This window comes from Abrus precatorius, unplaced genomic scaffold (assembly GCF_003935025.1).
Source record: "Abrus precatorius isolate BTA unplaced genomic scaffold, Abrus_2018 Scaffold7, whole genome shotgun sequence".
NCBI classification, from domain to species: Eukaryota; Viridiplantae; Streptophyta; class Magnoliopsida; order Fabales; family Fabaceae; genus Abrus; species Abrus precatorius.
Window position 1 is genome coordinate 28475938 of NW_020874417.1, and position 27128 is coordinate 28503065.

A 27128-nucleotide genomic window follows, 5' to 3' on the forward strand; every position below is an offset into this window, starting at 1 on the left:
TTTAATAATGTTGATCAATTATATATTAATATATAGTTTTGATGTTTTTAAAATGAGAACTGTTCTTATACACACACGAAGTATGAGATGGTCGCAAAAAAGAAACATCCCAATTAAAGTTTGTAGTTAGTATCGATTAATAGTAACTTTCAAACGTGTCATTATACTTTTATTGTCCAGATGCGGATGTAATTAATTATCCGTTTATTTGGAAAATGTCAACCAAAGATCAAGATGTGCGAGCGTAGTTTTTTTTTTCCCTTAATTGTTGTCGATCCACGGGAGGAACACCCTTTTTTGGTTCAGAAGTTATATATCACAAAAATTTATAACGATAATATATTTTCATGATGTCAATCCATCATGTTTGAAATTAGATATAAAATAAATATAAATGCTGTTTCACTGATAAATTATACAGCTACAGCGATAATCCTCACGAAGTTAGGAGCACCTTTGAAGTATAAAACAAGAAAAAGCGAACGAGTTTTCGAGTTCATCAAAAGATTAAATATCAGTTCAACGAATTTAACAGCATTCAGTATTTAGCAAAATGCAATTTGCAATAAATAATGCAGTTTTTAAATGTGTTTACGAGTGCCTGTGAAGCTTTTAAATACATTTTTTAAAATACTTTAAATTAGTATAAAAAGTATATTAAGAGTATATTTGTTTTCATTTGAAAAAATAGTTTTATTTTTAAAAATAAAATATAATACAAATTTGTATTATATTATATCTTTTTAAAAAATAGAAACAAATCTATTTTAAATGTTTATATGATTTTAAAGTAATGAATGCTTTTATTTTCAGTAAAAAATTTCTATTTTAAACTTTTTTTAACACGTTTTTTAATAATAATAATAACAACAACTTGAAAATTCAAAACTGATTTTATTTTAATTTGAACCTTCTAAAACTTTGCCAGCACCAGCAATGCGCTTTGTCAGCAACTTAACGGCAACGAATTCTTCTGCAGCAGATGGCTATATTCCCGTTTCCCACCCAGAGGAAAAAGGAAAGAGTCAAGTGATGCAATTTGGTAAAACAACTTTGAAAACAAGTGATGTATACATTAGCCGTCCAAATAAATTATCAAGCTTAGTTATCGTCGCAATAACCAAGAATTATCTCTCTCCGTGTGGTAAGGTGTACGAATCAGTTATCCTCATTTGGATTTTATTAAAAACTCCTTATCGAAACAATTTAGAGCAAGGTCATTTTTAAATACTTTCCCCCAATTTCTAAGGTTCTCGTTAATCACTCCTCTTCCTTTCCCTCGCCCTTCTTTTCTGGAGGACAAAACCTCTTGTAAAATTTACCGGATATATTCAGTTTCACATTTTAAAATAATATTTTGTTTTTACTACTGAGTTGCTCCTCTTCATCAGCATGGTCAGGCAGAGAATGACTGCTACTTATTCATCCAACGACAAAACAACTCCGTCAAGTGGCCGACGGCTACCATTTTCTGGGATCTTCCACCGTCTGCCAACTCACCTATCTTGTCCGCTACATCCACTTCTCTCGCCTTGTCTTCTTTCTCTTCACTCTCTCTACCAACCACAACCTTTTTTAGCTCATCAATGGAGTTGCATTGTATTTGCTCCACCTGCCAAATTTACCCGCTGATGCCCGTGACAAGAAACCATCCACAATGCCAAGAATGACACAGATAGTATTCTTGAGGCAAAAAAGTTAATGAAGATTCAACGATAGTGAATTATGTCTTCAATCAACATCCAGATCCGACATCAGCATGTAGAATTATAATTTTGCATCTGCATAATGACGACGCTGATATCAATTGCCAGATGACGCAAAGATCAGTTTAGCACAACCTCAGGGTTCGACCAAATAGATGTAGATGTAGACAGCCCTAAGGTTGCTGCAATGGTCAAATAGCAATTGTTAAAAATGTCATAGCACATCCTTCATCATATATATTCACCTTTCTCTGAACCAAAAATGACGAATGACCATTGTCAGTGCACCTACGTCATATATTTAACATTATCGTTATTAATCATTAAAAAAATTTAGAAACTAGAATGTGCTATATTTAGATTATATCTTGAGAACTTCAATTAATCAGAATGTACAATACTACAGTTACAGTAAAGGTAAAGTATGTTGTTTAGACTATCAAGCTACAAATTACAAGTTACAATCGAACCCTGCTTATTTCTAAAACATTATCTCCTCATACCTTGGCCGCCGTTACCGACGGCTTTCTATAGGAGAGGGTTGTGTAAGGAAGAATGAGAAGAAGTTACCTATACAAAAATTTTATGCGCTTACATGTTAACGATCAGCAAGCACAATGAAATACAGAATTGCTAAAGCATCTTGCTTTTTTAGCAATCTTTCTCACACCTGTTTCATTATGAGAGAATCCTCCAATAACAGGAGATAGGTGGATTCTGTCCATGATATTGATTTTAGGGGCCTCAAGAATTGCCTGAGGCCGAGTTAAGGCATATTGCATGCCCCAAATTGCCAGTGGCCTCATATACATGAGGGACCGGTAGTGCCCATCCATTGTCCATGCCTCTGGAGTTTGAAACCAGTACCTGTTATGGGGACAGAGAATGAATGAATAACTTCCTAATAGAGAAAGAATAACGCGGACAATTAAAGACTTGTCTCATTAACGAAATAATTATCTACTGAACAATATGTAAGAAATAAAATAATTGAAAATTGTGTGATGTGAATATGAATGAAGTACATTTTCAGTATGATTGTATATTTTGTGAAATTCACAAATATTTACAAGCATGCAGGTGAACCACAAACAATTATGGATGACAGTGGACATAAGAAGTTACCCATATCCATCTTCTGACCAGCCTGCTAGAAATATTCCCTCAGCTGTTGTGAAGGCCTCTTCTTCCATTCCCGCAAATATCATTGCAGCAGCAACACCATAGGTCACACCTGTCCATATTTCTCGAGACTGCATACAGGTCTCATCCACCTTACCGTTGGGATGCATGCCATTTACAGCACCCATTCTCCCTCCTTTAATTTTCATTACATTGAAATCATAAACCTTTCGGAGAGCACTTTTGATTTTGAGATCATCAAAAAGGGAAGGTAGCCCTGAGGATGCGGTATACCATTGCCCAGCCAATTGATCTGCTTGAATGGATTTACTGTTACCACTTGATCCACTGTCATAGTTAAAATAAGAACCATTCCATAGTTTTTCCTCAAATGCTGGCTTAGCCTTTAAAAACTTCCTTTTGCATGATTCCGCAAAATCTCTGTCACCTAGTTCATGGGCCATAGCAGCTGCAGCTTGAAGAGCAGCAAGCCAAAGACAACCACAGTAAGCACTCACACCATGGACTGTCCATGTATCATATGTTTGATCAGGGAAGCCATCATTCTCAATAAGACCATCACCATCTCTATCAAACTGGTCCATGTACTCCATTGCAGCACGAACAGCAGGCCACACATCAACTCCAAATTGCAAATCACGTGTCGCAGCAAAATCTCGATACACTTGAAGCACAAATTTTGGGTTCAGGTCCTTCCACTTGCTGGTATCATGGATGTTATAGGCATTCATTTCATACCACGGATCATGTGTCCCCAAATCGTGTGGGACAGCGCCATAAACCTTGCGAATTCCCCAGTTTCCCTCTGCAAGAAACTTTACTTTTCTTCCATCCTCACACAGGACAGCTTTAGCAAAGTCACGCTGTATGTTTAATTCAATACTAGGAAAGAGCTCAAGAAGGGCAAATGATGCATAAAAGTGCACATCATATGTGCACCACATGATATATTCCACTCCTTCCAAATACAAGAACCTTCCAACATCATCATCATCATCATCATCATCATATTGCTGGTTCATCGTTGCTAAGGAATGCAGAGAGCCAGTGGAGTTTCCTTTCCTAAGAGTATCCGCAGATTCATTTTCATGAGAAACATCTCCACATTCTTTTTCATCAACATGGTTATGTACTGTAATAGCAGCAGAATCATAGGTACTATTTGTTGTACACTCAATAACTTCCCTTTTTCTGTAGTTCATTTTAGCTTCAGTTTCTTTGACAACTGCATTTTCCAAGTCCCTTACCTGATCCCGGTCCTTCTGCATTTTTGGAGACAGCAAAGAAGAGTCTGGCAGAAAGATTAAAGTGGTCTTAATGATTTCACTAGGATTAAACTGACATAGGCAGCTCCAATGACAAACCAGACATTCAATAAAAATTAAACAGCAATACAATAAGCTTATATTTTACACATACCAATCCAAATTGTTCCTCCAGCAACAAGAAAGTAGAGCTCATTAAATAATGTAAACTTGTACCTGTAAAAATAAATTTTAAAAACATTATGTATCCTCTCCTAGACTGAAGCCATGTGAAGAAGGGTTGATTTGATAAAGGACAGCTCAATAAACCAACATTTATTAATAAGTTAAACTGACAGTTACCATTCTGGTAGTGTCTCATCCTTAAGAACAGGACTCTGCCATTTCTCAATCTCTTCTTCCCACCGATTGTAATCTGTTCAGAATTCAAAACTTAATAAGGTCTTTAGATGCCACCGATGAAAGCATCAAACCACTTTAGAAACATTTGTAGCTTTTTCCCTTTTGAAACATGAACAGTAATGCAAAGTAAACCACAGGCCTGAAGAATATCAATTTCAATAAAATCATACAACATACGTGTCAATGCATCATGGGCCAAGTCCACTGCAGCTTTCTCAGAAGTCCCATAAAATTTTGTATATCTCCTGCAGTAAAATAGAATCGAGTGAAATTAACTTATTAGAATAAAATCATATAAAGTAAAATTGGGTTGTTGGTGTGCTGCATGTTCTGGAAGCTTAAAATAAACAGGAAATATTACTATCTTACTATATCCACAAAACCTCCATATACAAAGTCAAAGACACATCTCTTTCTCCATAAACATCTGAGGGGTTTGAAAAGTTTAGATGTCCCTCAATTAAAGCAAGAGTGTTGCTACTAATTTGGAGCTCTGTAGAGCTTTATTTAGGGTAATGTTTTACAATGATCATGTTGTACAGTATGACAAAGCAAGATAATCTGGAATAGTAGTATTTCAGAGCAGGGGAGCAAGAAAGCCTTCGTCAAGCTAAAAATAAGAATATTGAGGAGTACAATGGCCACTTTCACCATATATGCCTCTAAGGTAAATGAAGAGTTTGATCACTTGGACAATATACCATTAAAGGAACAACCACTGACATTTGAAAAGGAATGTACATGGAGAAATTAAACTATTAATTACAAAAGAAAATATTTTATTTGCCAAATCTTGTATCCACTAACTGCTTAAATCACAAGAGTTCTTTTGGAACCAGATGGGACAGGTTAAAAATTTCCTGTATGCTTAGCTACTCAAAGAAAGAGCTACTCTACTAAAAAATAAAAATATCATTGCAACTTTGCTAAAGTTAAAATGCAACCCATGCAAGCTTCATAGAAAGTAGTTAAATCATACCATGAATTGCACCACTTGTGTATGCAGATGCAGATATATACACGCAACTATTATTTTTTCAAGATACAGAAAAGTTGCTCATGGATAAATATTAACTACCGAAAATATTCTTACATATCATTGATTACCTGTGGAAAGTGCTACCTTTCACGAACTTTACTTTTGGAGATGACCATGCAAGACTAAATGCAACAGTGCATTTTCCATGGGGTTCCACCCATGTGGAAGCTGAAACAGCAGCACATAGTGTCTCTCCAGGTGATGAGGGCATGCTAGGTCCAGAAGAGAAATTCTCCTGGTCAAATTGCCCATCCTTGAAAATATAACCATTTCAATTAGAACTAACTGTGTATAATTTCATACTAAAATTTGTTTGGAAGAAGGTAATAGAGATCAATAAATATCATTTAGAAACTCCCAAAACAGAAGTAAATAGTACCTCGACCATTTTATGCCACATGCCCTTTGCTGTCATGCTACTTCCTTCGGACAGCCCAAAACTTGGCAAAACAGAAACATTAACATTCTGTGTCTCACATGCAGCTATGGCAAAAGTAACAGGAGGGTTTCCTTTTGCTGTCCTGCAATATTGGAATGACCATAAAAATATATCACACCAAAATCATCATTTACATAGCAGTTTAGAAAACAAAGACCCCAATTACAAATACATACATACCTACAGAAAAAATATTATTGCATAGGAAAAAGAAAATGATAGCATTGAAGTGTTTACAATTCCTTAATTCATGTTTACAAGTTCATTGACAAATCCCAAACCAAAATGATGACCCAAAGTGAACAATCTATTTCAGAACAGTGTCTTTATCTTCATCTATTTTGGAGATAGCATATTAATCCACCTTGCTAGCACAGTTCCCTCAGTTGCACTTCATTTCTTTTTCTAATGAAATTGTTTTTTTTTCCCTATTAAAAAAAAAAATCAAAAGTTCATACCAGGAATAATACCAAATGAAACTCGAATGTTGTCATTTTCCAAAAGAGATGATTACCCACTATTTTTATTTTTATGAAAGCAGAATTGATCAGAAAAGAGTACAAAGAGTGATGATAGCTGTCTAGCAAAAAAAACCAAAGGACTGATAAAAAGAAACAAGAAATGGAATATTTCAGCTCCCAAGAGCAGCAAATTCCTTTCTACAACAGGTAAACACCCCAACCCCCACCTATACAAAACAACAGTGAAATGAGCACGGCAGGTCCTCACTTTTCCAAACCATACATGTTAACGGGAGAAAAAGTCTACAAAAGTAGCAGCGGAAAAAATCCACAGATAAAGCAAATAATTAGCTAAAAATTGCCAACTCAATTTACACTGTAAGGGGAAGTGGATGTGTGGGAAGGTGAACTCTGAAATAAAATCACAAAATTGTCAAGAGCAAAAAACGAAAACCTTTTCAACAACACGGTTGTGTAAGTATGAAAATTTTCCTATAAAAGTTTTAATAGGCTATAAGAGCTTTCTTATTAAGATTAAGTTTATGTGTTTCTATTTTTGCTAACTATTTTGCAACTACTGGAAGAAAATACATCCCCTAACTTCTGCAACAAAAAACCTTTTAAATCATTGCAAAACCCCCTTTGAAAATTTACCATGTAGAACCAATGTTTAAAGAACCAAACTGGTAACTGAATCAGCAAAAGTATTTGTTTAAGGTTCAATAGTTCACACTGTGGCCAAACTAGTAATATATATAATGAAATTAAGATAAATTAATTTTAAATTAATGTAAAACGATCATATTATATGTTTTGAGCAAGAAAAATTCAATAATAAAAATATAAATGATAAAAATTTGTGCACACGAGTCTTTACGATATGTCATTAATTTTCATTTAGTTAAAAATAATAATTTTTGAAAAATAAAAAATCACTACTTCAAACCAGTTTTTGGCCAGTTCTTACTGGTTTTCTGGGCTGAAAGGACTGGATGACTGACTGGTTCCAAGTTCAACCAGTCAAACCAGCTGGTCCTGTGTTTAAAACAATGCGTAGAAGCAATTTTTATACAATCCATACAAAATTCATTACTCTCAAGTTGATTCTGAATTAAGATATATAACTAAAATATATGCCATTATATCTAATAATTGATTTTCCTGAAACCAGTCATGCTCATTATTGATTTCTGTATTTATTTCATTGATAATTTAAACTAAGCACGCTCTCAATATAAAGATATAGCATACAAAGACTTCCTGAAGTATAATTAACTCCCCCCTTCCCCATGCCAGTAGACCATATTTTTAATTAATACTAGACTGTCATTGATAAAAACCTAGTTTATGACTACTATGAACAATACTAGTTTTTACTTGTTTTTTTTCTTTCAGAAATCAAATCTTAATACCACAAAAAAATATTATATTACCACAGCATAAAATTGTGATCCCAAATCACAACTCATTATGAAGTTTGAATCTTTAAAAAAAGAATCTTCTCTTTCCTGCTCTCATTATCATTAACATTAGACAAGCCAACAAAAGAGCTCTCATAAACAGTACTAGTCTAGGGAAAGGCATCTTTCTAGTTCATATCAGGCTCAGCTTGTTAAGAAAGATAACAAGAGCACCTTTGGACTATTCAGAACCTTTTCATTGACCTATTAAGCATTTGTGTGTAAACAAAAAGAGAAATCTGCAAACCAACCGTCATATATAGCTATAAGGTTTGATAACTTGCTTGTGATAAAGAAGTACACCAGCGACTCCATCTTCAGCTCTGTGAATGAAAATAAAAAAAGGAGTTAAAAATATTTTTTTCGGCTTCTGAGATTAGCATACTGATATCAGATTAAAAGAACAAAAAACTTACTGAAACGGCTCATTCACATGATCTCCTGACAAGTGTGAATCTCCACCAATGGAATTCTGCAGAATATTAACATCGATGGTTATTTAACCATGGCCTAGTCATTGTACTACACCCCCCCCCCCAACACACCAAATCTCATATGACAATTGAAAAGAAAATAATATCTTACCGCCCAAGTAAATAGAAGGCTGACTTTAGCTCTTTCCTTACCAGTGTTTACCAACTACGAAAGAAAAGTAAAATTTATTAATAAGCCTGAGAATTATACATTACTTTGTATCAAAACACAGTGAAACTAAACATGATCGTTACAGGATAACATGAAAAGAAAGCTCTATGTGGAAAATGTATAATATATTAAATTCGTCACTCACTTTGCTTAGTGGAATTCATACAATGAATTTCATTAAACAAAGTAATGTAAATAAAGCACATAACCATAGAGGGAGCTTTCAACTTCCAAAGGGATTTACCAAGATGAAACGTGGCTCAGTTCAGCAAATGAGCAAATGATTTAGAAACTTGGAAAAATAAATTTTTAAAACATCTGAGAGGGGTCAAGAGTTGAAGTCAAACAAAGCAACTGATTTGCAGCAATCAAACAGTCTTATACAATGCATCCAACCCAATTTTTCATGGGAGGACCAACCATATACAGGTGAATTGTCACTACGTACAAGAGGGCACTACTAGGTGTTATGCTAATTTGACATAAATAGAGAAAAATCCATTTAAAATTTTTGGGGCGTGTTTGAAAATAGTGCTGCTTGATTAAGTATTTATTTAATAAGTTATTTTTAAATGGTTGCTTATGCCATAAATTAAATGATGAAACCGATTGCGATAAGAAAAAATCAGCTTATTTTGATAAGGTATACCAAGAAACTTATTGAAATAAGTTGAAAACAGCTTATGGGAATAATAAGTAGTTCATAAGCTTTTCCAAACAGAATCGTTACCTAAGAAAACTAAACTGTAGTTACTAGTTTGTATCTTGTACAACAAAATATATCAATAAAAAGGTAAAAAAATACCAGCAAACAATGGTAAGAAAGTCAGCCAATCCACTTTTGAACCAACAACTTTAGGTAGTAATAGTAAAGAAAATTACACACCGTATAGACAAAAACGGCAACAGGTAGACTGCTTTCTCTATAATTATGCGGAATGAATGGGGATATCTGTCGGCAAGATATTTTTAGTTCTGGGTCTGGCTCACCTAAGATTAATAAAAAAGCTATTAAACAAGAATTAATAATGACCATAAACATTTAATAAAGGAAGAAATAAATAAATGATGATACCATCATAAACTGTCCAGGCTCTTGGAAACAAAGCATGGTAGGTTGAGTGCTGGCCATTTAGATTCCATCCCCATGACGATATACCCTGATCATCAGCTTTCCTACTAGATCTGAAAAACGAATAAACATGAAAATATTGATTACAAGTATTTAGATGTATGAAAAGCACCCAAAAATTCCAAAAGCTAAGCAATATTCAGATTATACTCATTGCCAGAGAGACAGAAAGAGTAAAATTGTGCTAACTTGGCAACTAGGTTGCTTTTGTCAATCTTCACGTGGGTATTAAACAGATAGCAGTTAGCAGTATATTAGTCAACAATTTGTAGAATATTATGTTAATCACTACTTATTACTTAGAAACCACACACATTCATTTCTGCCAAGCCCAGCAATTATTTTCATCATCAGACCCTTTTTTCCAAAATGAAGATGGGAAACGTTCTGCAAAACTTTAGTTGTTTTTTTTCCCCACATATAACCCAGACTTCATTTAAGCAATAAAAGGTCAGTCAGACAATCATTGGACTGCAATAAAATTTTGACTGTCAAATAAGAGAATTTTTTTGCGTAAAATGATAGATATTAACTTCTCAATCATTATCACCCAACTGAACATCAGATAGTTCTGTGAAAGGAATTGGATCTAACCGTATCAATGATATTTGACATTGCCAGGGGTTAGTATTCTCTTGTTACTAGATAGTTGAGATAAAATGATGCATAAAAATGCTAATTAATGTTTCTTATTATGGTTATAAGAATGTTTAACTAAAAATAATGTAAGAATGTTATATTTTTGAAAGATTGTTTTTTAAACTTCTACACATGTCACCTTACCTTAAACCTTCATGCTGACCAGGAGCCAAAACAGATGCAAAATTTTTGTTTCCTCCATCTCTACTTATAAATATCTGAAACATAGGTAAATAAACCAGATATTCTGAATATAAGCAGCAGTTCAGAATGGCCATAAACAGTAAATATCATTCTAGTAACAGGGGAAAAACCAGAGGTTTTACCTCTAACACTATCTATCTATGAAGCAAAATACATGTGAAGTAACAACTAGTGAAACTAGGAACTAAGAGTATGTTTGATTACTATTTTGAAAACAATTATCTGTTTTTAAAAATAAATTTTAATACAAATTTGTACTAGAATTTATTTTTAAAAACAGAAAACTGTTTTTAAAACAGTAATCAAACATACCCTGAGTTCTATACTTTTGTTTTCTTCTTTTCTGGGAAAAAGATCAGGGTTCTATCTGATCAACAGTACAGTTTGAGAAGAATATAGCACATCAATAGTAAGTGGAAAAACGGGACTCACAGAGAACTGGTTGGCCATGACTGGTGACGCTTCACATAAGCTAGGAATAATTTGCCATTGTCGGAACTCACCTCTGAACCCTCTTGATATGCTGCCACTCCTGCATAGGTATACAGTCATATTCAAATTAATACAAGAAAAAGGTTTGTCTATTCCAGAAAATTACTACGAAAGGCCAAAACATATTTGTAAAGAATAACCCATTAACCATTTGAATGGTATACATGATTAAATAGTCAAGTGATTAATTGTTAGCTTTCAATTGGATTGTATCATACCCCATCCCTCCAAGTGGAACTCCTTGAGATGCAGATGGCTTGCAACTTTCTCGAGTGAAAGGATCAATAGGTGCTTTCTGCAGCAATCAGGCCAACAAACTGAAGTCTGGAATCTTAAGTTTTAACATACTAATATATGGGTTTATGAACTCAATACACAGCCACACACAGAGGAATCAACGAATGACCATAAAATGAAAGGAGAATTTCAAATTTACCCTTCCATGAGAAGCCTCTTCTCTAACATATGACCAGATCCGTATACCTAATCGAACCTGAAATTTTACAGCACAATAGACAGTCAGGAGAGACATACATTTAAAAGTTTTTAACAAAATAATAATAAAACTAAGTGCTTGCTTGGTACAACTTATTTTGAAGCAATACTCAATTGTTTTTGTCAGCTTCTTGAGAAAGCTTTTGAAAACATGCAATTATTTTTCCAAAAATATGTTATCCAAACATACACTGATTAAATAAGAGAAATATTAACAACACACTATTTATTATTAGAATTTATTAAAAACCACAATAAAAACTCACTAGTGCTTTTATAATTTTCAATAAATTTAACAAACAATTGAGAATGTGTTAGAAAGCGTGTTCTTAGCACTCCTCACTATATAAATAAGTATAAGCAAAGCATTTCCATCCATTAAACTAGTAAATCCATGTTGAGAATTGTTAATTTCGGAGCCACTTGCCATCTTTATAGCCTCCATAAAAGTTACTCTAAACTCTTTAAGAAGATTTGCATGGCTGTTTAATCTCCTTCTCCAAGCTTGTACAGGGGGAGCGGCACTATCAAAATCCAACTGCAAAAAGTATGACAAGGACACAGATTACTTCAAGCGTAATTAATTATCAACAGTACATGTGATGCGGCACCACTCGCTGACTAAGCCACAATATCAGTTTAATTCACATTCTCTTCCTTTCTTATTTTTTTCTTCATCATTATCAAGCAATAGGTAGATCAATTTCCACGAAGAAACACACCATTCAGAGTTAAAATCACATGCAATCGCAAAGTTTTTAGATAAAACGCGCGGAAGAGACCATGAAGCCAATTCACCAAAATCGCAATATGACAAGAACATAATCGCAGCGTTGTCGATCAGCTTCAGAACAACCAAATATGACAATAAATAAAAATAAAATAACACATACCAGCTGTAAAGTGGATTTACTGATATACTCTTCAGGAGGCCATGAATTCTTCCGACAATGAAAAATATTGCCGCTAACCATTTTGCGAAAATCGTTACAACCTCCACAACACAGAACCGTCTCGGAACAATAGATCAAGATCAATCAACAAAAATGAATAAATAAATTAGCACTTAGCTAACCGAGATCCTGCTCACAATCGCCACCAAAATATCGAACCAACACGGAAAAAAACCAAAAAGAAAAGAGTGTATGTGTGTGTATGTTTGTGTGTTTTTGAAGTTGGAGTGAAACTGTTAAGAAGGAGATCGAATATCTCGTGACTGTTAGAGAAAAAATAGGGATCGAATATCTCGTGATTGCTATGAGATTCGATTCGATAGCTTGCGGAGCAGAAGGGATCGAATGATGCGTGGCGATACGAGAAATAGCCGCCTGTACCACCGAGTCAGTGACTCGCTCGTTGGAATTCTAACTCGGATCGTCAGGGGAGAAAGAAAGAGAGAAAGTTTGAAAGTAAAAATAAGAAGCTCTCTCGGCCACTTTTTAATTGTTTTTTATTCTCTCTCCCTTAATTAATATTTTAATTAATATTTTGGAGTATATTTGGTGGTGAACAACTTTCGTTAGGATTGAAGACCACATCACCGCTCTCGGTCTCTTTCCCTTGATCGCTATTAAATAACGGTCCACATTGATGTCGGTATCGTAGACTTCACTTTTCTCATTTTTCTCTTCCATTATTTAATGCTTTAATATAGTAAAACAATGGCTGCTCAATGTAAATAAATAAAATATTAAGTGTCTTCCCCGTGCCACAATGGCGATTTTCAAACCACAGAAGGACGGGCGGTGGCATGGGGTTTGTTGGATTATGAACATTGGACTATTTTCATACTTAGGGGAGGGGGAAAGAAAATACCAACAATTTTGAAATTTTTGCTCCTTTGACGTTTAGCTAAGGTCTTCATCAATTAGATTGAGTCAATTTTACGAAAAAAAACATAAATTTCTATTATTATCTTAAAAATATTATACTTTTGTTACTTTTTTCAATAAAGTTTCTTATGTTTCGATGCTTAAATTTAAAAGTTGGAGTTAATAAAAAATTATTTTATTAATTATCATTTAATCATATTTATTTTGAATTTTAATTTGAATTTATTTGATTTAAATTATATTTTCTAAAGATGGTCAAATAAATTTTCATTAATATCTCATACATACATACATATATATATATATACACACACAAACACATATATTATACAATAAAAATATTAGATTAAAAAACTTATAAGACTTTAAATTTAATATGCTTATGAATACATTAAATATTATAAGATATGATATAAAAAATAAATTAATATTATTATTTTATAAACATACACTTTTATAAGTATTAATTTAAAACCTTGATCTATTTAATTTCTTCAATTTTTTAATCGTTTAGTTTTCAATTCCTTCCATTTATAATTTTTGCAATCTTTTTTTTTTCTGCAATATAATTATAATTTTTGGATTTAGGAATACAATTTGCATTGAGTTTCATCAACTTTTCTAGTGATGTTAATTATTGTTAAGTAAATGTAAATTATTTAACCTTTTATTTTATAAAATTTTCCAACTGTTAAATAAAGAAAATATTAAATATATTTTATCCTTCAAGCATATTAAATACATGTATGTTTTTATTTAATGCATATTTTATTAAATAGCAGGAGGATAAGCAGATATAACAAAATTTTAACATTTTTTAAATATATTTTTAATCTTAAAAAAATTATTATTTTCTTTTGTCTTTTATTTCTTTAAAAAAAATTCTAAATACTATTTCTTTGTTAACAATATATATATATATATATATATATATAATATTGTAAATGACCCTACGTGTTTATTTTATATTTCAATCTTATGAATTAATGTGAATAATATATAAGCAAATAATAAAACAAGTTAACAAATTATTAACAAAATAAAATAATATTTTTTAAGAACCAGATAAAAAATTAAATAAATAATTGTGAATAATGGGATGAGTAAAACTTTATATAAGCGTAATATTTTTCACCTCACAAGTGTATGACGTCTTCTCTATATCTCACGTCACACCTCCTTTCCCATATTCCTTTTCCTCTCCAAGTTTCGTACTTGGACAGCATCTTCCGATAGTTGTATTCCATACATAATTTTGGTGGAACTCTTAATCTCCACTAATCCCCTCATTGGCTTCCTCCTTTTGGAAGATGCTTTTAAGGTGGTTTTTTAAAGTGAGGGATTGTGTCATCGATTATTAGAATATTGTTTGATTAAGTTTCAGATAAATTTATAATCTAAAAAAACTAGTAAGTAATTTGATTGGCACAAATTTATCCTAGGTAGGTTAGATAATGAATTTAGACTCTGTTATTCAGAGTTTTTTTTTTCAGAAATTAGGGAGTCAAATTAGAAAATTTAAGATAATGTGACCATTTTTTTAGATTCTCACGGTGATAGAAGGACCTAAAAAAATTCTAGTTGGCTATTTTTAGATAAATTCTGTTTTAGATGATTGAACGTTGTTACAGATATATTTAATATATATTTTTCTTTTTCAATTCCTATACTTTTGTGACCATTTGAGAAATTAAAAAAAATAGTATACAACGATATTTTTAGTTATTATTAATGTAATTTAATATATTTTTAAAAAATATTGATTTATTAATAAAAAATATTTTATTCCTCCCGCGAATATAAAGTTATCTTAGGCTTATGCTATTTCTAGTTCAATTATGTGAATTTTCAGGAAACAACCTGTTGAAAATTGATAAATATATTGGGTAGTTTTTATTTTAGAGGCTCATTTTCAAAGTTGCATTGCAGTACCCTCTATCCAAGAACAAGAGCCATAAGAAGCTAGATCAACACGCGACTTCTACGTGAATACACTATCAAATATCATTAGGTGCCTTTCAAATTTCCCAAATTCAAATCAAATTTGTAAGACAGATCGTTTCAAAGTTTCAGACTTTTTGATCCCTAATCCACCGAGTTTCTGAGGTTAGAGTTTGCGTGCTCCATTACTTGTACATTTGACTTTTATTTTTAACTGTTATAATGCTTTAAGATTTTTATGCCTACATCCACTGTACTCGTGCAAGAATTGCACAGATGTATCAACTACCTATACCACTAACTTTCTTGTTCAATTGACCATAAAAGAAAAACTGATCATTATCGTTGCCTTCAAATGGAGCAATCAAACTATGGTAAAGCTTTGATCCATAGGAATGGAAACAACCTTGATGCATAACCTCTGGTACTGACAATTCCACATATATAGTTGCAACATTTTAAAATGGATAACCCTCCCTGAGCCAGTGCAGAAGTTAACTAGTCTTCTAACCTTTTAAAGGATTCAATTTGGAGTGGCCTCAAGCAGCTACTGAGTCATCGCGGTGACCAATAATGGCAATTACATGGACCATCGTGCTGAATTCCATTTTAAAAAAAAATCATATCAACCATTTAGGCATTTAAGATTATTAAATTGCATTGCGCAAATAACATTTCGAACTTATGACTTGGAGTAAACTAATTAAATTAGTTGTCTACACAGAGGGACTTTCATGTTGTCTACAAGGAGTAAATGAGTTTACGAATGCATTGATGTCAAAGCTAACTTAAGTCACAATACAAACAAACTTTCTCTCGAACAAAACCATGGAAAATGTCAAAATCAATGCCAGTCTATTATTCCCCCAAGTGTGGTGGATCCCACACCCTCCCATACTTCACTGAAGCCCAGTTCCTCATTGTCAACACCTTCCATGTCGTAGTCCCACCAGCCCCGACCATTTGCATCTGCTCATAGAAAAATGTAAATAGTACGTGTAGGATAGATTTCAAACCCATCCTCTATCACAGAAAATATATATATACATGTAAATCATACAGTGATTATAAAGAGGTCTTGGCCTTTTATTGCTGGAGTCATTTTCAATTTGTCCTTTTGGCTTCAACTTTGATTCACCTCCAAGAACTACCACACGCTGTCGTGCTGTTTGGTTTTCTTTCTCACCTATTAACGCATGGAATAAAGTGTGTCCAAAGAGGAAAGAAAAGCAACTATTTAATGAAAAAAGAAAAACATTTCCAGAGTTCTAAATATATTTTGATTGTTCGATTGGAAACCGTGTCTCCATCTTGATGTTGAAAGTTTTTCAGAGAACTGCAAACAGAAAAAGGAAGTACCTGTTTATCTTCTTTGTTTATTTATTTATGTCCATTTAATCTTAAACCTCCGAAGTAAATAGCTTCGTGGATTATCTTTTCCGGCAAGTTTTACATTCACATCAATTATCCAATAACAGAAAATTTCCCTGGGTGAAAATTCCCTTGATGTAACATCAAATAGACAACTATCTTCCTCTAATCCTCTGAATATTATGTAAATGATAAATATTTCGTCCAAGCATCAAATTGACAAAAAAAACTTATATCTCATCTAAAAGCAATGCAAGGGTCTCACTAAACGCAAGCATCAAACTGAACCAACTCACAAAACTTAAGTCATGCTATATATAGTAAAGTTCCAAAAGGAAAGCTCATGACACGTACAGAGGAGGGAAAATGAAATCAGAGATCCAATGGTACTTGGTTTTCCAAAGCTTGAGTTGAGTTGTGCTTTCAGTATACACGTATTTTACGACAATTTCAAGAAAATAGATCGAAACACAGGTCTTTTGGGCAAAGAAGCTATTATTCAAGAAAGGGTCAGGCAATGATACCGTAACTGGAACAATGGTTTGAAATTTCCAATCAGAATAATAAATAAAAATAATTAATTTTAACTTGAGTTTTCTTAACTTCAACTCTTTAACACTGAATTAAATCATTTAAAAATAATAAACATATAAAAATGCAATATATATTTTATAATAAAATTTTGATATTATTAAGTGCCTAAATTCAGTCCTGAACTGAGGTTTAATATGTATATTTTAAAATTTTTAACAATTCCTAGCTCAAATTTATTAGGATGGGGAAGGCAAACCTTCAAATGAGTTTTTCCTTTTCTTTGACTCGTGAATATCTGCAACCGAATTTTCTAATTCACCAACCCCAATCTGACTAACAAAGTCTCCTTTGTCTTCTTCAGTATGCTTAAACCTTTCAAAAATCACTTTATCACTACCACAGTTTTTTTCCCTTTCAAATTGTTTGACATTTCCATCCTTCTCACCACCAGATATTCTTAAACTCAGAGGTGACAGAAAAGGCGTCGATTTCCCCTTTTAAAAATAAACAGAGAATCTCATCAGAAAAATAAACACGTCCTCTTGAATTGAACGATTTTAAAAATTAGAAGACAGGTTAAATTATTGGTAATGATATAGACTCGCCTCTTATTTTTTTAAAAACGGAATTAAAGATACTTTTAAAAAATAAGAAGAAAAAATAACGTAAAATTACCGGAACCGTTTGAGTAATATGGGAAGATTTTTGCGGCGCGCGATCGAGGAATTGAGAAAGCGAGAGACGCGCGGTTTCGCTCTTGCGTGAAGCTTGATCTTTCGCGCTTCCTTCAGAGCTGGTTCCAGCAACAAGTGTCATCATCATATAATCCAGCAATTTCGTTTTATTTTATTCTTTCGAGTTAAGGAATTGAAAAAAACAAAGATGACTTACGCATTGGATGAGAAAGAGCGGAATGTTGAAGGAATTGATCGCTGGCCAAAAGCCCTAATCGACGCTGACTTTTTTGAATTCGTCTTTGAGTTCATTGCATTTAGGATTTGGATGAGAATTTTAATATGTTGGTTTTGTTTTCAATTTATATATATGGGAAGAATGAGTGTGTGTGTGAGAGAGTGACACTCGCGAAACTTTTCCCGGGAAGAAAGGAGAAAGTGTTTCGTTTTCTAAGATTCAAAATTCTTATTGTCCGCGGCAAAAGAATGGGCTTAGTATTTGGACCGGTGGCCCATACCCAATTGAACTGTACCGGGCCAGTCGCCTGGTGGAGGAGTGGGACATTTGTCTTCTCCTAAACCAAGAACGCCATAACAGTAACACAAAAGATTAAACAATTATTAATGCTGAAACAAGACGTTGAATATAACTACGACTTTGAGCATCGAAGATATGCGGTGGACATTAAAGCACAAGTTTCTTCTACGTTTGACTTTTTTGTTGTTGAAAGGTTTGTCTCATTTCGAATGGGATAATTTAAATTAGATTTTTTAATCAAATTTTAATGTAATTGTATTTTCAAGACTCATTTTTTTTAATTTATTATGTTTAATTATAATTTAAAACCCTATATTTTAACTTGTATGTAAGTTTAATTGCTTGCATTTAATTTTTTAAATTAATTTTTTTATTTAAAAATTTTATTTAACAATTAATAAAAATATAATGGATGCGTGACATATTATTTATTTTTATAAATTATTAAAATGTATAAAGTATTTAAATAAAAATAGAAAATAAAATTTATAAAATAAATTTTTATTTAAATATTTTATATGTTTTTTCGTGTGAATTTGAATAAATCACTGGTGTATTACATCCTTGTTGTGTTTTTATTATTTATTAAGTGAAATATTAGAGTGAGTGGCTTACTTTGAACATATGAAAAAAATGTAAAAAATAAATGTCAATAATTAAAATTAAAAGACCTAAAATTAGACATAAGTTAAAGCACAGAAACTAAAAATACCATTAAGCAATTAAAAAACTAAGCAATAGATAAATTGAAAAAAAAAGTATTTATTTTATTTTAGTTTATCACTGAATCCCAGATACGTGCTTTTGACCTTTAAATTAAAATTTGGCCACATGAATAGCATTTAAGAAACAAAAATTCAAGATAATGGCAAATCCATTCCCACCCCCTCTTTTCGTTCAAAGGTGGTCGTTAGACTTTGAAAAGTGATTGTAGATTTAAATGAGACAATTGAAAATTCCATGTGGTCATTGGGTTACATACTTTTATTTAACTATATCTTAAACAGCGTTATTCATTAACATTTGTTATAAAGAAATTTCTAGAGTACGGTTAAATTATGGATAGCGATTATTGGCACGCATATGTATCTGTTTTATATTTACATTCCCTTTTTATTTATTTGTAACAACGATTACATAGAGATGTTCATCCAAGAAATATTTGCTATGGGTGTCTCACTTTTTAAGGATAAGCCTTTCACTGGTACATACCGGCTAGTAGCAAAGGAAAATATAACGAAGTGTAGACCGGCGAACATATAAATAAATGGCTTTTACTCATTTCCAGCTTATACCTCTACACTACGGTTTCTATACAAACAATGCCAACCAATTTGAACATTTTTTTACCATCTTTGGTATTTGTATTCAATTATTTACAAGAAAAATGTATGTCTCATCGATTCCCAATATTATGTCTCTTTTTTGGCAGTGCGGATGACATGTTGCGAAGCCTATTTTTAACTTCTGTGAAGGATGGCCTGGCAGCAGGATCAGGACTCCAGCACTCTTCCATCAACTTTTTCCATTCAGAATCACATCGTTTTGGAATAGGAGGCCTCAGCGTATTATTCACAATGCCTCCTTCATTAAATAATTTATAGTAAACAAAGTCATCATTAGCATTCAAAAAAAGCTTCCCAAGAGAGTGATAAGAATACAAAGCTTAGATGATGAAGCATTATGCTCATTGATAGTTTGGAATACACTATCACACCTAAGTAATATTTTAATAGAGAACAAGTGAATTGTGTATCAATGAAAGCTATTTTAATCAAGTTTCAGGGTCTTTGGCTAAATCGATATTTCCTAGGAAGTTTTAAGCATCAAATGTATCAGAAATTTTGCTGCTGTTTAATAGTAAATGTTTAACTCCACACCTGTTTGCCAGGTAAAAATGACTTCTTTTTTTTTTTTGTTGGGTGGGGGGTAAGTGTGACAACAAGCACTATGTTTATTAAGGCTAAGCTGCAAGACAGAAGAGACAATCTCTAGAGGATTCTGGTAACAAAATCTAAGATGAAAGGTGTAGTTTTAAGTTATGCCTGGGAAAACCTTACCTATGATAGCACCACAGTGCATGTTAGCATAGGGTTCTTCCCCGGTCAAGATTTCCCACATTGCAATGCCAAATGAGAAAATATCAACCTACAGGAGACAAGAACAGACAGGCATTCTCAATATTACACTGTTCAGGACAATGCTTGTTCTATCCACCAGATGAAGTAAAGAAAGTGATTAAGATAAAGTTCCTAACCTTCTCAGATACCCTACAACTGTTACCATCTAGTAATTCAGGTGCCATCCATGGAAGAGTTCCTCTGACACCACCAGAAACAAGTGTGTTGCGTTTAATTCTCGATAGGCCAAAATCTCCGACCTATAGATCAGACATCCACCAGGGAGGTCATTTCAATTACACATTACTAAACAGATATAATGAGAAAAGCTAATAATCCGTATGAAAATTAGATGACAACTGGGATAATTTTGTAGCAATAGTTGGGAAAACTTTCTTTAATGAGCAATATAAAACAATAAAATGATTCCAATGGTAGCAAATTTTTCTTTTCATTTATTGTGACAAGAAATGTTTAGGAGCATAACTTGTTTAAAACCTCAGATGTCAGACAAAAGTAAATAAATGTTACTGTTTCTGCTGCAAAATACCTTGCATACAGGTCGTTCAGGATCACCCAGATTGACAAGTAAATTATCACACTTCAAATCAAAATGAACAATATTTTTCAAATGCAAATATTCCATGCCAAAGGCTGCATCCATTGCAATCTGGAGCCTTTTACGACGGTCAAGCACTCTGCATGAAATATAATTTAGAGTCATAAATTCTAGATCTAGTTAACAGTTTGCAAGTTAGATATGCCTGGGTTAACTTACTTCTCCTTCTTCATGAGAACATTCCTCAGTGATCCATGCACCATGTATTCTGTTACTGTTGCTAATGTTCCACCTGGGCCATCTGGAACTACCCCGTAAAATGCCACGACATTTGGATGGTGAAGAGTTGACAGAATCTGTGCCTCTCTCCAAAAATCTTTAGTCTGAAGAAACAGATGCAGAAAGCATATAACTGAGGAGCATTACCAAACAAGAGGTTTTTATGTGAATTTACATTAATGGCATATGAGATTTTTCAAATCAATGTAATTTAATTCCTCGTTCACAATGGCAGCACCTTTCCATACATAACGTCATACATGTAATTGATCAATATAACTTTGACAGGTAAGTAACTAAATAAATAATACTAGAAATTCATCTAGCTAATAATTTATTGGGACTTACCAACCGCTCTTGCTCTGACAATCTACCGGAGAAACAACTACTTTTTATTCTCTTAATTGCAACATCTGTTCCTCTCCACTTTCCATGATAAACAGTTCCAAAAGTTCCAGATCCTAACTCTTGCAGTTCTTCAAGATCATCATTCTCAATAATCTGCATTGTTTCATATGAAGCATTAATTTAAACACAGGTATACATGGGGGGTCTTCTAATCCTACTAAATCAGCTTAAAGGAGGGTTCAGTAAAATTTAAAATAATAATAAGAAAACAAAGACAACTGGAGGAAAGATTGGATTACAGGAGGAATTAGGCTTACCTGGATTTTCTCATTTGCAAATACCTCAATAGTCTTCAAATAATTACCAGCAATATAATTTATAATTGTGTCATCCAATAATTGTATTTTGTAATATAAAATGTTCGTGTTAATGTAATTTGTTATAGCACAAACATATAATGATAGGGTGACAGTTTCTGGTTTCCAACATACAACACTCTCATTCCTGTGGAATGAACTTTTTAAGACAGGCTAATTTTTTTGGAAATACAGCCCCGCTCGCTTAAAGGGCCTTATCAGACAAATGGACAAAGCTCAATTCAAGCTAACCACCTCTTTTAAAAGGTCAGGACAGGCATTCCTTCAAGTCTAAGATAGCAATCAAATCATGACCTTGTCATTTCATGATAGAAAAGGTTGGGTTGCTTTCTTTAACCCTAAGAAAACACAGCTCACCAACAAAATTTTTAACCTAAATGAGGCTGGCCAGGCACAATTCAGGATGGGCTGGAGAGTAATGTTCACTCTAACCTGACCTTGCCGGATAATGGAAAACCTCTTTTAAGGAATTTTTTAAGGCCCAAAAAACACAATCCAGTCAAAATGTTAAACAGTTTGTCCAATTGAGTCAATTCGATTTTACAATACTAAATGAAAACAAACAGTTTGGCTAAAATAATAATGAATTGTTTCAGGCACTCTTCAATTTGGTTCAACCGTCCTTCTAACGACTGCCTTATTTTTCTGAGATTAGGGAAACATGGCCACCTCTAAAGGTTTTTGGAAGCTGAATGAACCAGTTTGATGGTTTTATTATCAGAATTCAGAGGTGAAACAAAACAATAGCTTTGAAAAATTATGTATCCAAATCAGAGTTCACTATTGGTATGACTTAAATATTTCTCTTTACAAGCAAACATCATATTTAGAAATTCAACTTTGACAACACAGTTCAGAGTGCACAACATTTATCATCATCTTCGTGTTAAAAAATTAGTGAGCAAACCATTTCATTACAAATAGAGGCAACAAGAAGAAATTTTTTATCAACCAAGTAATATTAAATGAAATTCAAACATTCATAAAATATTGAAAATAGAAATGATAATATTTATCTATAAACCAAACTGCAGTTCCCCACCTGTAAACCATAAATGCCAGACTCTGGTTCATCAGTTGCTGTATCACCAGTAAGCTTATTGAAGTTTCCACTATCAGCTTTTGCATCCTATCATTGCAGACAAGAACCACACATCAATTTTATAATCAGTTATCATGAACCATAAATAGCAATTTCATGTGCAGATTCTCACCTTACTTTCAGATTCTGTATCATCACATTCCATCCCTTCCTTTTCAGAAGATGTAGATTCAATTTCAGCCTCTTCATCTACATTTGAGACAACTTTTAAGCATGACTGGATACCTGAAGAAATATAATCAATTGCTCCCTTGACACCAGCTACTGATTCTGGCTTGTTGACACAAAATTCATCCATGTATCCAGAAGACTGTTTCTTAATGACTGTGTTATCTTCCTTTTGGTGCAGGTCACGTGCAGGATCTTCAACAGGGATAACAGCCTCTCTTAGGGAAGACGAACCCTGGTCTGTATACTGAATTGCAACATGCATATGCTGTGATTATTATATGCAAGCTTGCAGTTGATTTGATAAATTCAAAAGATATATACTTACTGTGCATATGAGCTCTATGTCAGTTTGGGACCCAATAGGTTGTAACTCAAAAGAGCCAGGGGGCAGCAGTTGATTGTCTTCTGTCTCCGACATACCATATTGATATTGCATTGATGAATTTTGGCTCCTCATGGAAAACTCAGAAGCAGTGGGGTCGAATGGTAAACCATGTGACTGCCCCCTCAGGTTTCTTGAGGATTCTAAAGAGAGAATCAGTGCGGTAGAAACATTGTATTTGCTACTTTGTAAATCTGGTGAAGATAAGCCAACACCACGTGGGGAGTAGATGTACTGTAAATGTTTCAAATCTATGACACTTTCTTGTGACATAGGTCCAACATTTTCGCCAAATAAATCATTGCTTTTATCTGCACATTGCAAGCTCGCTTTACTAATATCTGACACACTCTTGAAACTATCAGTTATTCCAAAAATGGGCAAATTTTGATACTTAGCCAAGTTTTGTTTTTTATCATTTATCTCTCCAGGATGTATTGAACTTTCTTCTAAAGAACTTGAATTTTTTGGCGAGGGTAATTTGTCTCTCTCAACACTAAGGGGCAATTGCAACTGAACTTTATAGTTCTCATCATTCTCCTGAAGTGTTGAGTCAGAACATGCATGCAAGATTCTGTACTGAGATTCCTCTATATTATCAGACCCTGAGAATAAACTGGATGACTCGTGAGGATGAGAGACGATCTTGTTAAAAAGATGTGAACCTTCATTGGTACATAAAGGTCTCTCAAAAATCATATCAGTTAGACTATATGATGCAGAAGGGATAAACTCTTTACTGTTATTCCGTCTGTGAAGATGAAAATTATCACTAGGCTTCCTGACCTGGTCAGACTCCACTATATATTGATTTTTAGGATGGGAATTCATGTGAGGCCCTTGAGCAGGATTGTTATAGTATGCAACTGGATCAACATAATTGGTATTGTCTACATACAAAGAGTTGTCACGTGGAATGTTTTCTGTAACAAAGGGAATACTGCTTTCATTGACAACATTATATGGTTTATCCATAACTAGCTGCGCATTAGAAATTTTAGGATCTTTAGGCTGTACACAAATGGGAGATAAAGGTGGCGTTTGGTTAAATGACTTGCCTGCTACATTCAGTGCTGTTAAAAATTGAGGACTGGGTTTTGAGAGTAGGCCTGTGAAATTTGAAGTGATTGAGATGCAATCCTTCATCTCTGAAGCAAAAGCAGACATGGATGAGTCCCTGCGGTGATGTGGACTGTTGTAATCAGATGTATTTCCAAACTGGCTTGTAAGGCTAGCCAAACTCAGCCCACTGGAGTTCTTTTGCGAACTTGTATCCAACATACCATTAACAGCAACAACATAATGATAATCTGCATCACTTGGATGATTGACTCTTGCTTCACTGGAACTTGGACTCTCAGGTTCGTTTGAAGGTATGAGAAAAATCCTCAGTCTTTGAGAGCCTCCAGCTCTTTCAAGCTCTTCATACTCCTCAATCATATGATGAAGATCCTCATCAGAACAAACAGATATAAGAGCATCAAGATCCTCTCCAGGAAGCTGATATTTGATCATGTGAGTTTGACTGCAAATAGCAGAAGTCTTCCTCATAAGTTCCTCCCAGGTGATGTTCTTCCTGATTGATATAATCCGTGTTTCTCCACCCACATATCTGAGCTTCCCATCATTTGGCCTTGGCAGTATTCTACCTCCAAAACTACACAGAAACTTTATCTTCTTATAGAAAGAGCCTTCAGAGAATAATGATCCATGGGGATGGCATGAAAGAGGAGACTCCATGACATAGATAGATGGAGCATTTGGTCCTGAATTAACTTGATCATAACAATTTCCCTCATAAAACTTACCTGAGGGTTGTTTGGAAAAAGTACTTGATACTTGTCTGATACCGCCACGTTCACATTGGTACGTGTTCAAATTATTAGGATAAGCCCTGTTGTCCACTTCAGTAGCATACCCTCTAGTTAAAGCAATATCTGACAGTTCAGAATTGCTATCAGAATCTGTTCTTCTTAGCCCAAGAACGTGCTTTAGATCCTCATAAACAAGCTGATAATTATTATTGTTGTTGTTGATATTAAAATCCAATCTGTTTGGCAGGTGTTGGTCTGCATCTGTTATGACAGGAAATCTCCTTAAAGCAACCCGGTCACGTAAGAAATCAGCTGAAAATTCTTCACCAGTCTGTGCACATATGTTGTCTACATCGTTATCAGAAGAGATTCTGTCACTTAAACCAGCACTCACCGTATTTTTATATTGCTCGCCTGAATTACATGGATCCTCATTACTCATGGTGGAAGATCATATAGTTAGCTCAACATAACCACTTTCAGCACTAGAGATTGAATTCCAATGTCTATCCACATTTAACCAGTGCTTATCCTTCTCCTAATGTAAATTACCCATTCAAGTCACAAATTCGAACAGATAAATCCTCTATCCTGTCGTTTCAACCAATTCTCAAGATAACAATTTATCTAGCTCAATGAATTGCCAAACCTAAAAATTGTGTACAGTTTCTCGTATGTCATCAACCCGTGTCTTAATTGACATATTCTGAAGGTGACATAACCACCAAATCCCTCTAGAAACCATAAAGTCAGCAGATAAACTTGTATAATTATGTTTGCCCACCATAAAAAACATGGAGAACCAACAAATTTCCAGGGAATTCTACATAACCACCCCATTAACAATCATAAGAGGAACAGGAATGCTCGCCACCGTGATTGATATCACCATGATCACATGCTACTTCCTGTATATCTCCTGAAAAGGAACCTGCACCCCAGTTCCGTAAAGGAACTTAAGAATTTCAACTCTGCATTAATCGACGCATGAACAACCAAAAACAAATTGAACAGAGAGGAATAAAAGGAAACCCATTTTCAGATACAATGACTTATTTCAAATTAAACCACAAGAAGCAAGGTGTTACAGCATTGTGATTTTTTTAAAAAAAGAGTCTTTGGTATTAAACTAAACATAAAAGCAATGGTTTTTTTTTTAATTTTCAAACGGATACCTATTTGTTTGTCCATAAACTGAAATTTGAGCTCTGGATATTGTTGTATTGGGAATGCAAGGTTTTGGGGTAGGGTTGGACGAACCCAAAAGAGAAAAATGGGAGTTGAAGTTTGGTTTTTGTTGAGGAGAGAGAGGTATTTTGTTGGTGACGCGATCGTCGAGAGAGAAAGAGAAAGAAGAAAACGTTCCATGAGGCTCGGAGTTTCCGACGAATATGTCGGACACACTGTTTGCTTAAAATAGCGCACGAGAAAGGATTGGGGACAGTGGGTAAAAACGAAGGGCTACTCACTCCTCCGTCTCAAAACATTCTTAATTCTTTTTGAAATTTTTATAACGTTCAGATGAAATTTAAATTTGAAATGGATGATACCAATAATAATGATA

General features: G+C 33.7%; 2 protein-coding genes across 5 annotated transcripts; both read right to left on the bottom strand.

Moving 5' to 3' along the window:
• Positions 1 to 1937: 1937 nt before the first annotated feature.
• LOC113872137 (non-lysosomal glucosylceramidase) lies at positions 1938 to 12933 on the bottom strand. Of its 4 annotated transcripts, none has more exons than XM_027509442.1 (18): positions 12416 to 12919; positions 11950 to 12060; positions 11464 to 11520; positions 11246 to 11322; positions 10968 to 11067; positions 10476 to 10549; positions 9636 to 9736; positions 9447 to 9550; positions 8501 to 8554; positions 8332 to 8387; positions 8200 to 8238; positions 5935 to 6076; positions 5624 to 5808; positions 4694 to 4761; positions 4457 to 4529; positions 4265 to 4330; positions 2832 to 4034; positions 1938 to 2573 (listed from the first exon to the last, which is right to left on the bottom strand). In XM_027509442.1, exons 1-18 carry the CDS (start codon positions 12494 to 12496, stop codon positions 2312 to 2314), a joined length of 2853 nt encoding a protein of 950 aa, XP_027365243.1. In that variant the 5' UTR covers positions 12497 to 12919; the 3' UTR covers positions 1938 to 2311. The 4 variants fall into 4 exon arrangements, with proteins under 4 accessions (XP_027365243.1, XP_027365244.1, XP_027365242.1 ...); XM_027509441.1 differs by having other exon boundaries at positions 2044 to 2573; positions 2832 to 4140; positions 4269 to 4330; positions 9636 to 9745; positions 12416 to 12933; XM_027509444.1 differs by lacking the exon at positions 11246 to 11322 and having other exon boundaries at positions 2049 to 2573; positions 2832 to 4140; positions 4269 to 4330; positions 9636 to 9745; positions 12416 to 12665.
• Positions 12934 to 19592: 6659 nt separating this feature from the next.
• On the bottom strand, positions 19593 to 26938 carry LOC113872358. The gene is made up of 10 exons (XM_027509858.1): positions 26740 to 26938; positions 23694 to 26535; positions 23310 to 23633; positions 23138 to 23224; positions 21719 to 21871; positions 21311 to 21474; positions 21083 to 21230; positions 20670 to 20792; positions 20473 to 20560; positions 19593 to 19996 (listed from the first exon to the last, which is right to left on the bottom strand). Exons 2-10 carry the CDS (start codon positions 26004 to 26006, stop codon positions 19809 to 19811), a joined length of 3588 nt encoding a protein of 1195 aa, XP_027365659.1. The 5' UTR covers positions 26007 to 26535; positions 26740 to 26938; the 3' UTR covers positions 19593 to 19808.
• Positions 26939 to 27128: the final 190 nt, after the last annotated feature.